Genomic DNA, 14372 nt, shown 5'->3' on the forward strand with positions numbered 1-14372 from the left:
TCCCTCTCTCATTCCGTTTGTTCCTTGCCGAACCCGTAATTCCCTGGTCCATTCCAGATTATAATCTTTGCAATCGGTGAAAATTTAATCTTTATTCCCGTTTGTGACACTGTGAAGGCCTAAAATACGGGAACCATAATCAGAAATGGATTCACATTGTCTTGACTCTCAGTTTAAAGGGACTCTACTAGGGATCGGCTAAATTTGGTCGTTTTATCCGATTGTCGCTAGCTCCGATGCTCAAGTACATTGAATAAATGGGATTTCAGCCACGGGACTAACCTGATCGCAGGTCGTAATAACCGATATGTCGTTAGAAGCGATGTCGTAATATCCAATTTCCACCGTATTTTAGATTAAATTGCGTACAAAACTATCTGAAAATTTGAAAAATAATATTCACAATTGTCCAGTAAATTCAGCTTTTATGGAAGGGAACTTGGCAAGGCCTGAAGGCTCATACGGCGTTCTTCCTTAGCACGGCAGTATTCCGGAGACCCCGGGCACTCAAGGTTTCTCATTGAATGAAACTTATTTTCGGGAATCAACATGACTTTTCATCGAGCGAATTTTATTTCGAGGTTCGGTACTAATTTTGTGCCCGAACCTCCGAGCTGCCATTCTATTTGAGTTCGGAACTTCCGATTCGGTGACCGACGAATCGCAACGTTGGTGCGTGTTTTTGGTGCCACCTCGCGAGGTGGTTCGGAAAAAGGTTCGATCTATCGAGAACCAACCGATCTGATTGGTCGAATCTGGTAAAAACGGTGTCCACTGGTGTTGGTGATTGATGAGACAAACCGGAACTGAACTTCCCAAAAAGGTTCGAAATTCGCTTATCCGGCGAATGAAATGCACCTCCACGTGTTCTCAGACGGATCAGGAGATCCCTTGGTCTTTGACCGGTGACGGTCGATCACAATCATCATCATTAATATAAACTTCGAAGGATTAGACTTTCAGCGATTCTACCTTTTTCTATTTCACTCGAGAGGTTGCCAGATTGTGCGATAAATGTGAATATTTTACATGGATTTGAATTGGGAAAAGTGTTAAAAAAACAACTTATCTGGCAACAGTGGAGTCCGGGAGGGACGAGAGGCTGCCTTCATGGGAAAACCCATGATTTAGCCGGAAATGTCATTAAAACAATTGATTCCGTTTGAAGCATCAATTGTATACTAGGGGAAAGCTATTTTAAAATAATAATTGTAAATGGACACAGATGCTACAGAGAGGGAAAAAAGGAAGGGAAAGGAAATGAAATGAAATGAGGATATGATTACTAATATGCAATCAGAGAGAATAAAACAAAAACATCAGAGAAATTTATATGCGATGAAAGTATAAGAAAAACACACGAGTGGGCTCATTGCGATTCGGAACTCGAACTATACTATCGTTGAGCAGTTTTTAGACCCCTACGCCACTGATAATCTTCTTAAGAGGTAAAGATGAACTTCTGCTACTTCAGAAAGTCAAATCGCGGAAGGAGATCCATGGATTGTCTTTTTCCGCTACCCGATGGGATGACGTTCCAGTCAAATGCGCTTTTGAAGAGATGATCAATCCCCATCATCGCTTCATCTCCACACGTCTATTCATGTGCAATTGTTGGCACGCTCCGGCAACAAGGTTCTGTGACGAAATCATTTTTGCCTCCAGAGTCTCCAAAATGTATACATCTTTGTGATCAAATTTCCAATCACTGAGAAAAATAGCTCGCGGAGCGAGCCGAATGTCACTCGCGTAGCGAGTGATCGGGGGTCCAGGGGGCGCAGCCCCTTGGCTGGCCGTGACGGACGCGCAAAGCGCGTCCAGAACGGCTAGTAAAATAAAAAGTTAAAAGACTTCTGAAAAGGTTAAGACAAAAATACATTTTTATCCCCATGTAATAATCTTGTCCTTATTTTCATCACCTCGCTATAAAGAGGCAGTATGTATCTTAATTTGGTTAACGTGTATACATTATAGTTAAGTTATGAACAGGCTCAATCAAGCTTTAAAAGATACTGATGTATCTAAAAGTGTACTTCGTACTACTTTGTTTTGTACAAATAAATAATAAAAAAAGGAAAAATTCGGCGAATGATTACAAAGCGACGAGTTAAGCAAGAAAGGTCCTGTTATAAGGCGTTTCAAGTCTCACAGTTGAGAAAAGGGAAAACTGATTACCTGCTACGACCGAGAAAATCCGACTTTTTCTTTATAAATTGCCAGTAACTGCACAAAAATGTCAAGTCTGTAGAGGAGCAAATATTTCACCCCTTTTATATACATTAAAAAAGGTTTTTTTTTTTCAATATTGGTCTTTAGTTGTGTACTCTAAATATCTGTTACTGACTCATCTGACTAAAATATCTCTATCACCAATGAATTATCAGCCGAGCAATTTTAAGCTAACCAATGATCAGGCCAGTAATCCATGAATGTATACTGAAGCACTAGGTATATGTGCCGGCGTGGGTTAGCGTATATGTTGAATATTTTTTCCTCCTATCTGATCTCAAAAATTGATTGATAATTCATGGAAGTTGTAAATATTTTAACGGTCATTTTTCGTTTGGTTAGAGTCCTACTTCATGGGAAGAACCTAAAATTATTATTTTATACTTTACAAAACATGCATAGTTTGATTGGTTTTAAGAATATAGCAAAAATTAGGTGGTAAGATTGTTTTTCACTTTAAGGAAGAAGGGCACTGTAGAAAAAAATGTCAAACATTTTTAATTATTATCTTAAGTTATGCAAACCTATTTTCTTTTTGGTTTTCCTTCGATTTTATCAACAAAAGTAATTCTAGCATGAAAAATTTTGTCGTTCTTTTGGGCAGGCTCAAAAGATGACGTTTTCATTTAAGTGCAATTTGGGCAATCGAATAACATTTGACATGATAACTCGAGACAGTGCGTAGTTTCTTAGTTCGTTCGAATGGACCAATGGAACGCTGGCGTCGGAATGATCTGCAGTGTCATTCCCTAGGAGACCCAAACGCGGGTATAGAAGAATTGACCACCATGCAAGATACGAATTATAAAGCATTTCGATGCAAAAATCCGAATCAAATTTCAAGTGAAACATGATTCAGATGACGAAAATTGTTTAAATTAACTCCTAAATAATATATAATCGTCTTTAGTTAGTATTGAGTTTGAGAAATCAAATCGTCCACTCACAAGAAACACAAGAAGAACATCACTCTACATGAGTCAAATCGCGCACTAAGAACCTTTCGGCGAGTTTCTTAATAAAGCAGTGTTCCTTCCCTATCCAATATTTTACAAATTGTAAATAACTGTGCTGAAACGCCAACATTGTGTGCATCAAATTTTCATGCCGCAGAGACTATTGTGGCAACTTTTAGTTGGTGATTTAACTCGTCTGGAAAGTAGATTTTCCGCGAGTGGATTATTTGAATTCACGCATCAAAAAACGTTAAACATCTCAGGTGGTAGTCATTGACAGCAATTATCGTTGCCCGAATCGTGTTCTAGACACGTAATTTTAAGTAGAGTACATCTATCAGAATGCTTTACATCGTACACTCTCTCATGATTCATTTTTCTATACGCGCGTTCAAGTCTCCAATGGAATACACTGCCGATCACTCCGACACCAGTTTCAGAGAGCTTGCAAAAAGCAGGATGTAAAAGGATACCCGGGAGTTAATAGATTGTCATTTTTTAACATGACAGTATATGACATAATGCTCACAATGTATGCAAAAAAAAATGTTTGCAGCCTTGGAGTCCCCCGAAACAATCAACCCTAATGGTTCGATTGCTTCCTATCTGTGCGTAAGGCGTTTGACTGAATTAAAAGGTGAGCTCTTTCATAACGTGGAGGATATTCTTCCACGATGGCCTCAATTTTGAGAGCTTCTTTTGAGCTTGGGAGTTTGTTTTGGAGAAAACCAGTGGCATCACACTTCTTGCAAGATTTCACATTGGCGAAAGTACTTGAATCGCAAATCTCGTAGCTTGCACGAACTCTGTTGTCCACGTTTCCCCCGGGTTTTTTTTGGGTGCAATGTTGATGAAGAAACGTGTTTAGCGGTGCAAATGTCCTTACCATGTCAATAGGTCCACTGAATCTTAGTTTTTGAAGAGTGTCGTCGGAGAGGCCGCTCGACGCGTGAAAAGGCGCATGAGCGAGCTGAGATGCTTCATCGACCGGCTAGGGGAGGGGGAGGGGGCAAGAAGGGAAGGGAGAAGGAGTGACCGAGTCTCCCTGCAACGAGACATGCGTTGAGGTATGACCGACGTTGGAAGACACGAGCGAGTCGGGGCACAGTGGATCGAGTCAATTTGAGAGCTCAGACATGAAATTTTTTACTAAAACCGCAAATTTCGATGTTTATTTTGTCGCACTTTAAGTTTCAAGAGGTGCTTTAGGAAGAAAATTTTACGCGAAAACCAATGAGACCACTTTCAGAACCTCAAAGTTTTGTATAAACGGAGTTATGAGCGTTTAAAAAAATTTCAGATTTCGTCCGACCTCTAATATAGACTGGATCCACTGTGCGGGGCCGGGACTGAAAACTGAATTAAGTCGGAGTAAAAGTTAAAGACACCGGTTCCACGAGCGGTGGCGGCGCCCGGGGCGCCGCCGCGTCCCCAAACGTCCAGCGTCCAGCGCCTCCGAGTCAAATATGGAACGACGCCGGTCGTTGACTCTCGCCCAACAGCTGATCTCAACATGAAATGTTATCACCGAACACATAACTTTCTACCGTTTCTTTCGTCGGGCACCCATAAATTCCCGGAGAGCCGGCTGTGCACCTTTCTTGAAGCCGGGGTCGTTCAACCTGCCCCTCCTCCCCCTTCTCCACTCCCTCCCTCCTCCCCCCTCCCACTCTAGACACGAGATACGACCGATCTGAACACTGATCGGTGATAACGTCGACTCGCCCTGATCGCCCGATCGGTGCCGAATCGCCGCTCATAGTCGTAGCTCAACGGGTCCCGACCAGGGCCTGAAACGAAAGTTCGAGTTTTGAAAGTTGACCTGCGGACTGATTATTGAAATTGATGGACAAAGCTATAGACAAAGAGGACATTGGGAGTATGGAGCGCTCCTATTGGTTGAAATAGATACACATTTTTAAGAGCAGCCCAAGACAATGATAACAATGGAAAAAACAAAGAGGAAAACGGGAAACAAGGATAAAAATACACAATTAATAAAACCCAGATATGTTTCGACTCAAGACTGAGTCATTTTCAGTCGGAAACAATACAAATGTAAAGAAAAAACGGTAAAAAACCTGAGCCCTACATGGTGGTGGCCGGGATCTGGTTGAAATGGGTGATTCCTATAGGCAAAGGGAGAAAATGATAGACTTGCTGTCAGGTCTCTCGTGGGTTGCCGTTAGTTAGTCTATTACCTATCTCCTTTATCCATTGCAACCACCCGCTTCCACCAATAGGATCTCTCCATATCTCTCCATATCTCTTTCGTCTCCTTCGTCTACAGCTTTGTCAATCAATTTCAATAATCGGCCCACTGAAGCTCGAATGCGCTTTGACCGCCCACCATCGTCAGATCACAATCATTGAGAGCTACATGAATCGGGGCCCTTCATAGGTCGCACTATTGGTTCATGAATCCGAAATTTCAAACCGAACCAACTGAAAAAATAGGTCGGTAGCATGAACCGGACTGTAGATCGGTCGCATGAACTGAGAATACGATTACCGCAGAGTCGAAAATACGGTTTTACAAATTGATTGGCGCTCGCGGCCTATGTGGGCACGGTATTCTAGTTTACGTAGCCGTGATTTTTCTGATTTTTCCGAGTGTAGAGATGATCCTGTGGGCATTTGGTGATGGAGCGTGGGATGTTCTATACTGGATCCAACTTCTCATAGATTCAACTTTCGATGAGATAAATGTAACTTGTGGATCGGAAAAAATAGGATCCATCCAATCACCAAGATTTAGCCTTTAGTATTCACAAAAATAATTGGAACACTTGCCAATTACACATACTCACTCGTAACCCTAAACCTCATACTGTCCGTTCAAATAATGTACCCTTCAACCCTTGACTTTTTCATCTATCTGAGATTGAAGGAATGAAAGAATGAAGGAGTGAATTATTTCCCCTAAAATATCTATATCGACGGTAAAACTAGCAGACCAAATATCTTGTTTCCCGTGTTTAACAATCCTCGCTCCCACTTAATTATTTCGAAGGAGAGAAAATCATTATCATTTCTTGAAATTTTCACCGAGTTTTCTTCGCAAAGAAAAAAAAACCCCGAAATTTTCCAAGAATTGACGGTGAGTAGTTTATCATCTGAAAAATAAAGTATGATGGGAAGTCTGCAACGTCGCAAACTGAGAGACGCGGTCTGATAGTTTCCACCGTTGATATGAGTTCTTCGATTATGGTTACATATTTGCATGATATTTTGAAAATGATTCGTTGATATATTTCAAATTTTTTAAAGTGTACAATTTATTCAAATACAATTTTCCGGTTTTACAACTTATATCTTTATATTTCATTTTTATACGTGGATTTCATTAACCCGATTTTATCATATATATTTCCAACGTCGCTTGCTTCAGATGCCTAACGTGTCTTATACAAACTTTCGATTTGATTACCCCCCCCCCTCCTCTGACATGTGGAAGTATATTTATGTCTGCATGAGCCCCAGATTTATACATGAAACAGAGCTCACGTCGAAATAGAGATACGCCCCAGTGGCGTGGCGTGCTTTGCGATATATCGATTGATCTGTCATTTAAACCTATAGAAAAGGATCGATTAACAGGGTGTTCGCAGCGAACACCTTAATAATCGATTCTTTACCACGGATTCAAATGGGGAAATATCGATTATCGATCATTCACGCCACGCCACTGATACGTCCTTATGCCAGAGAGGTGACAATAAGGCTGAAGAGAATTGAAGAACTGAAGCGGCGCGCTAGCGTCATTTCAAACCCCTTCCATCCTGGCGGCGACTGAGAAAGAGGAACTATACAGAACGAAAGAGAAACAAATGATTGTAAACTCAATCGATGCGTTTTCGGTTGAAAAATGTGCAATGTCCGCCATTGGACTGAACTAAATTAAACTGAACACTTTTTGAAAGAGGATTACGATGGCATGGCAGAAAGGGAAACCGTTTAAGGATTAAAGAACATACATTGAAAATTAAAAAGAAATGAATGAAGGAGCCGCAGAAAGGAGCTGAGTTGCTCGAGGAGGATGTAACAGAACTCCGTAGTCACACATTAAAAAATAATTAAGGACCGCTCTTAAACTCATAGACTTCTCTCTGAGGAAATTTAGTTATTAACAGGGTTTACCTCCCAGTATTCCCAAAATGAAGATCAATAGTTAGATAAATTGCTATACGAGTAACTAGGTCCACAAGAGAACTTAAACATTAGTCATTTTTTTAAAATATTAATTCAAAGTAAGGTAAAAATTGCCGATTGTATTGTTTATCTCCCCCTAGCCTCCACCCCACCCCCTCTTGCTCCCTCTTTGTTTCACATCCTGCTTCGATTTTTCGGAATGCAATTTATATTCCTTACTTTTTTAATTCGAATATACTATGTAAGTAGATAAAAACAAGGCAGGCCCAAACTGTCTTATAATTTTTTTTTTATTTTATTGCATATGTACAATGTAAATAATAATAATAAAAAACAAATCAATCCAAAGGAAGTTTTCTGATATCGATGTTAGCGTATTTGCCCTACAACAAAAAAGGCAAAACTGAGTATGCAAATTTTTAATTGTTATCGCCGGGAAAAACGCCTTCAATTGAAGTGATAGGCAGTAAGTGAGTCAACTATCAGAACTGGCGACTCGGCGCAATCCTCATACCAGTCCCACCACGCCTCGCTTTCAACACGCTTTGACAGAGAAAATTCTACTCATAGTGAGAGAATGAAATCACTCATAGTATGAAAAATTTAGAAATTTGAGAGACTGAATTTATAGACAGAAGCTAGGCAGAAACAAATAGAATGCACGAAAAAGAGCAAGATGCGCATGTATAGTATACGCGACACGAGCGTGATTACCTCTCGCGCTCCTGAGTTTATAGTTTCTCCACCAATGTTATATTCCTATGGAATAATTGCAATTTTTAAATTGTTAATTTGAAAAAAGATTCAATAATGATCGAGTATTTTTCCATCTTATGAACAAATACTTTTATACATGGAGGCCAGACATAAGTAAACCATCACAAATGGAGAATTTGCAGGTGTCTAAATTTTGACGACTTTCATGTTTGAGTGGGAACTACTGAGTGAAATGAATACGAGGATACCCTTAGTTCATCAACTAAACAATGATAGGAGAAGATATGACAAAATGATCTAATCTGCTAAAATACACGTTTTTAAATAGGAAATGCCACCAGATGACGTCACTAGTAGTAAATTCTCACTTTCAATCTATTTTTATACTATTTCCCACGTCAGAACTTTTTTTTAAAAATACCCTATAGTCAGCTTTTCGAGCATTCTCCAAAGAAGCAAAAAAAATTGCTCGCAAATTCTCCATTTCTATAGATTTTGGTCTTATTCACCACTTCTATCATCGTCCAGGTCAATTTCATTGAATGAGTCGAGATCGTCTCCGTTTTTGTTCGTCACCTTGTTGCATCGGTACATACGCCTGATTTTTTCTAGGTCTCCATTTGTAGCACCGTTACGCTGACCCAGCTCCATTTTTGGTTTCGTCTATCGTAAAAACAATTTGAGACAATTATCATTATTATGATCAGTTGCTTGATTAATATCAAGGAATAAAATTAATTACATTACATAATTTAGGATGGTGGGTTGTTTTATTGGTGGCTTGTGTTCACAATCATAGCTAGTGAATTAGAGGAGATGAAACAGCACGGTTGTAAACTCGCACGTGTACTAGAGTACTTGTATAGCGAGAGTATGGACAGATGTGAAACTCCGAAAATCCATCAGGCCTTCACCGATGCTTCTGCGAATAAAGTTAGGGCCCAGTAATGCAGCCAACCTATGAATTTCAATTATACAGAACGATTTAATAATACTATTGTTACGAACCGTCGTTTATTAAGCACGTGTTTGACTCAGTTTTTTCATAAATTTACTCAATTTCGCGGAAGAACGCTCATTTCTGTACATTCTTGGCCATCATGGTTAGAATTGGAATCTGCAGACTGGCAGTGAAATTTTGTGCGTTAGAAGTTGGTTAGAAGGGTGGCTGCACTTTTGGGCCCTAAGCCCTCCATGAAGCGATCTGCCCATACTCTTGCTATACAGGTACTCTAACGTGTACTAATCATACATCAACACCAACGCTAGCGTTACTGAGAACGAAATCAGTATAACCTTACCGACATAATCACCCATGTACCTCTCAATGGTTGATTTAGACGAATTTTCTTAATTTGACATGATATGACTCTTCTCTTGTGGACGACCCGGAAAAAGTATGGGAGCAAAAAAAGAGGGGGAACTTAATTGAATTAAATTGATCCTCAAACGATGTAAGTATCCATCCATCATTTGCACCATTCAGTATCTATGACTGAGTCACAAGCATGATTCCGGCTATTTCCACATGTAAAATTTCCTTCATCGTAAGAAATGAATCATTTTAAAAAAGGTCATGATCCTGTTCATGTTAGATATGATTTCTATATGATTATACCACGGAATCGAATTTTTACGGGCTTATTGGCTTTATAAGTTTTTAAAGCAAATCGTACAGCAAGCAAAAAGAACAAAAATAAGTAAATGGCAGAGGACGTTAACCGATAAAAATGTTGCTTTTGATGGATTACCTTGTGAACGATCGTATCCTGTCCGTTTTTTGAGAAAGCAAAACGTGGGTAATGCATGACACTTTTATGGTTGTAGGGAATATTGAAAGTCGTTACTTCGTATGGAGATGCCTTGTTGAAGTCTGACCAATAAGCTGAAAAATTCCAATGCAATTAAGATGATTTTCAACGACCTTAAAGAGAATCTACATTGACATCTCAACAACTTTACAAAGCAGTTCCAATTAAAATTTGGCCGCATAAAAGTTTTCGTTAATTCGTCAATTGTTTAGACTTCCTCTGCCGAAGAGCATTGTGTAATTTTCCTCTCTCATCGGAGGCTCTGTAAAAATATCTATGACTTTGAGGGATGCTCTGTGAAAAATTTCGTTTTTCTTCCAAAAGCAGATGATTCTTCTGAGAAATCGGTTTTTGTAGTAAAAATTAATTGCAAGTGAAAATCTTGTAATTCTAAAAGTTGCTTACGTTATTTTGTCTAGACGGCGATGATTTGTGGTAGGATCAATGAATACTGACTTACGGAGACGGTCTGACCAGGGGTAACATGGTACCTCAGCACCCCAAAAATCCTGACGGGTGGCTCAGAGGCCTCGGTAGGACTCCTGTAGGAGCCGCGAAAAATTGGAAACTCCTCATAAATGAAGACTTTTGGTTATTTAGAGAGGGCCCCACCGAGAGGAGACTTATTCCGCCTTGCTAAGGAAGAACGTCGTATGAGCCTTCAGACGTTGCCAGAGTTTCTTCAAGAAAAACCGAATTTACTGAGAAAATTGTGAATATTTTTCCTCAAATTTTTCAGTCAATTTTGTTTACGATTTATTCTAAAATATCTGAAATTGTCAAGGAAAAATTAATATGCATAGCTTTCCTCAAAAATACACGAATTATTCGGGAAAATTTGGCAACTCTCGAATGTTCACACGGCGTTTTTCCTCAGTTCGGCAGTATTGGCGCCCAAGAAATTTTGAGTCAGATCGACACTGCTGACATATTAATGGATATTCCAAGTAGACCAAAAAGAATGACAGCTCACCTTGGTCGATGTTATTCCAAAGGATATCGACGTGGTTATCACGGTCAGGCCGCGCCTGTTCGTGCAGAAGTCCGAGGACGTGTAGAAGTTCATGCTCCACTGTGCCCCTGTACTCCAAACAGGCGGGACTCTGGTAGTTGACCGGATGCGGCCCCTGGTAGTTTCGTCGGTATCCGATCATGGCGAAACAGCCCTTACCGGGTTCTTTGTTGATTTTAATGTAATCCCTCTGCTGCCCGTTATACGGCACGAAATGGACGCACGTTTTCGACTCTATCCTCCGCATTGCTGACTCGACACGAGTAGCTTCCTCCTGTGCTGATACCGAGATAGATAACCATCCATTAAGATGTAACTATAAACTCCGTAAGAGTAAGTCAGGCTCTTGTCTTTACGATTGATAGAAATCTGTACTCGGAAGAACATGGATAAAGCATTTTCCCTTAAAACGCACGAAAGAAGTCAACCTTTACTCTGACAAAATCCCTTCAATGTTTAGAGGAATGAGACAAACACCGTAAACCTCATCGTGTATACATCGCTAGCGCTCGGATGCAACTATATGTGCGTGATGCGTGTACAAGTTTCCATGGCATTTATCGTATTGTAGCCATTTTGATTAAAAATAATGCTGTTTGACAAAATTGGAATAATTGGAAAAACTTCATGGATAACTAGCTAAAAACGTGGTCTTCAGAAAGTTTAGCACCAGTATTAGCCATCGGAAAAATCGGGCCTTGGAGTTTAGAACTACAGGGACCTGTAGATATCCTTAAAAATATAATAATAATTTTAAGGGTACGGGACTTCTTTTCGCGACTTTCAAACGACTTGAACGCGTAACGTGGTATGCGCGCAATGCATGAAGTATCCTGCGGTCTTGTAAGGCGCGCTAATATGCGTTCCGTGCTGTATGCGTCAGCCCTGCGCTGGCCGCACTGTGTTTGACGCGCTATTCAAACTTGCGGCGTCAGCTGTTTTTAACTTATGGTTTTGGTGTTTTTCTACAGTTTGTTGAAATTATTGTCATTTCAAATGATAAAAAATTACATAATATTCAAACTTATTGCAAAAAAGAGCAAAACTTGACTTACTGTAACTGCTGTCAAAAGTGTAGGGCACGATTCCGTTCGGCCACAAATAGGTATCTTGGCGGATGGCGTTCCTTCCCTCATCGATGGGAGGTACAAATATATCTCCTTGAAACAGCCTAGAGTTGAGCTCTGGATATTTGTTGTTCCCTAGGGCTACGAAGAACCAGTGAGTAACGATTAAAATTAAGTAGTGAACACAAGACGAATCAAAATCCAATCAACTTATTTTTATTTTAAATGCAGAAAGAGCTTATTAGCTCCTCCTAAAGAAAGTAATCGAACTCAACATGAGTCAACTCGGTCATTTAAGAATAATGTGTCCGTCCAATAATTCGATCGAGTCAGATTGTGTCAGGTAACGTGGTGGCAGATCTCGTCCCTGGATGACTTCAATTCTTCACGGAAAATGAGGTTAGGGGTTATCTCCTAAAATTGTGGTACTACCTAATTTTTTGGATGATATGGTCATTTCCAATTAGTTTTGTTAACATTCAGGTTATTAACCTTATTTATTGGGGTACCACCACAATTAATTGAAAAAGTTCATATCATCCAACAACCCCCTGCCCTTTTTTCCGTGTTTTTAATTACGTTAGCTTTACAATTTTAGATGAGAAGTTTACTGAGCTTTTTTGCCTTACCTTGTGTCATGTGAGGTGGAGAGCTAGGATGACGATATTTGAGCTCTGTGGTAACGGAAAATGTGAAACTAACATAACAGAGCAGGATGAGAAGCACCTCTTCAACCACTGACGTCATCCACAAAGACGTCATCACTTCAGTTACTGTCCGGGAAGACAATACTTGCCGACTTGAAATCCAACGGCTGTTAGGTTTGACGATACATTCTTACGAGTTGTGCTCAACAATCAATCATAAGTTCCTAGACCCAGAAATTATCAAACCAAAATTACAGCAACCACATAGAGTGAATTATGCGACTGATTGTTCATTGCAATCGAGTTTTTTTTTCTTTCTCGGAGATGAGGTGGCTTCAATATTTGAGGCTCTCTGAGGGTGCATCATTCATGATAGTCCCGGTTATTTTTTTGTTGAAGATGATATCTTGGTTTCCCAAACAACTTCCGCAAAGATCTTAACAACCGGATTCAGTGAGGAAATCGGCTATGAGAGAATTGGCATAATTTCCACCTGTTTCAGGTTGACATTATTGCCGGATATTATTTAAAATGAGGAAAATGAGGCCCCAGCCGACTTTTGCAATCCTTTGCTGGAGTTAAGAGAAGAAAATTTTGATCGATTACCTCAATTTAGGTATTCAAAAATTCCTATGTCAAGGCCTATTCACAAGGTCCCTATGCCTCACAATTTTTATTTATTTTATATTTTTTGTGTGCAAATTCGTGAAGGTTACCTAGAGCACCTCGTCTTAAAGGGTATGTATTTCGAAAATGATAAAACTGCTGTACAGATGAGCCATACCAGTTTGATAACTCTGTATGGAACGTATCCGTACTATCTACGGTTTCCTGGATTGTTCATTTCCTTCTTTCTCCGAGTTCAGACTGAATTCCATCAATCGAAGTACATCATAAAAGCTACTCAAGAGGATTCAGCGACTTTTAAAAAGAAAAAAAAAGAGGAAGAAAAGAATGAAAGAAAAAAAATCCAGGATCTCATCGGACAGATTTGATACTTACCCACTTCAAATGTCCCTCTAATTTAATTCTTCTATCCGTCCAACATTTTAGAGTCTGTGAGGCTCAAGTTATAACAGAGCCAAAATAGCACAGGCTGCAATAAATGGCACTTATATTGTAAAATTATTGGTATTGTATAGGAGTGATGCGTAAGCTATCTCTACAATTTAAAGAGGCTCTTCTCATTGAAATATGTTGCGATAAAATTGAAATAAGTTGCAATTTTGTTGCATTGCATGTAAACCTCCTTCCTATCTCAAACGTGGACTATATTGTACTGATCGTTTAGATCGGCATTTATTGACCAAATGATTTAAACATATGGCAACTTCATGGGATTAAATTGCAAAATCGTTTATGTATTTTCATTGCTCTGTGCTACTTGGGTAATAAGATCGCTCCACTTGCGATTACTTACCGACATAGCCGATCAAAAATCTAAACGAATTGATAAAATCAAGCACGATTAAGCACGTGGCAGTTGCTGGAAAACCACAGTTTTACTGAGAGCACACCTCATGATGACAAAATCGGCAAGAACGGGGCTGAGACAACAAGTGCGTAGCGAACTTTACCCGAAACGAGAATTAATGGCGATAACTCAAAACTTGAAAGTGGCTGAAAGCATGTCTTTTTTATCGGGAAACGTCGTTTAACATGTGCCCGAAACAAACAATTAAGCTAGGTGAAGGGCACTCTATCAGAGCTCTCTGGAAATATAATCGCAAAGCAGGAACTACGCCGCACTGACGATGCCTTAATTCGCTGCAGCAGTAAAA

At 39.8% G+C, this 14372-nt stretch overlaps 1 protein-coding gene across 1 annotated transcript; it reads right to left on the reverse strand.

Moving 5' to 3' along the window:
- Window positions 1–8053: 8053 nt before the first annotated feature.
- LOC109044757 (low choriolytic enzyme) lies at window positions 8054–14280 on the reverse strand. The gene is made up of 6 exons (XM_019062604.2): window positions 14012–14280; window positions 12574–12815; window positions 11933–12085; window positions 10839–11156; window positions 9806–9939; window positions 8054–8717 (listed from the first exon to the last, which is right to left on the reverse strand). The coding sequence occupies exons 2-6, from the start codon at window positions 12704–12706 to the stop codon at window positions 8556–8558; spliced, it is 900 nt and encodes a 299-aa protein (XP_018918149.2). The 5' UTR covers window positions 12707–12815; window positions 14012–14280; the 3' UTR covers window positions 8054–8555.
- Between the last annotated feature and the right edge of the window lie 92 nt (window positions 14281–14372).

The sequence above is a fragment of the Bemisia tabaci genome, chromosome 1 (genome assembly GCF_918797505.1).
Source record: "Bemisia tabaci chromosome 1, PGI_BMITA_v3".
Classification (NCBI taxonomy): Eukaryota; Metazoa; Arthropoda; class Insecta; order Hemiptera; family Aleyrodidae; genus Bemisia; species Bemisia tabaci.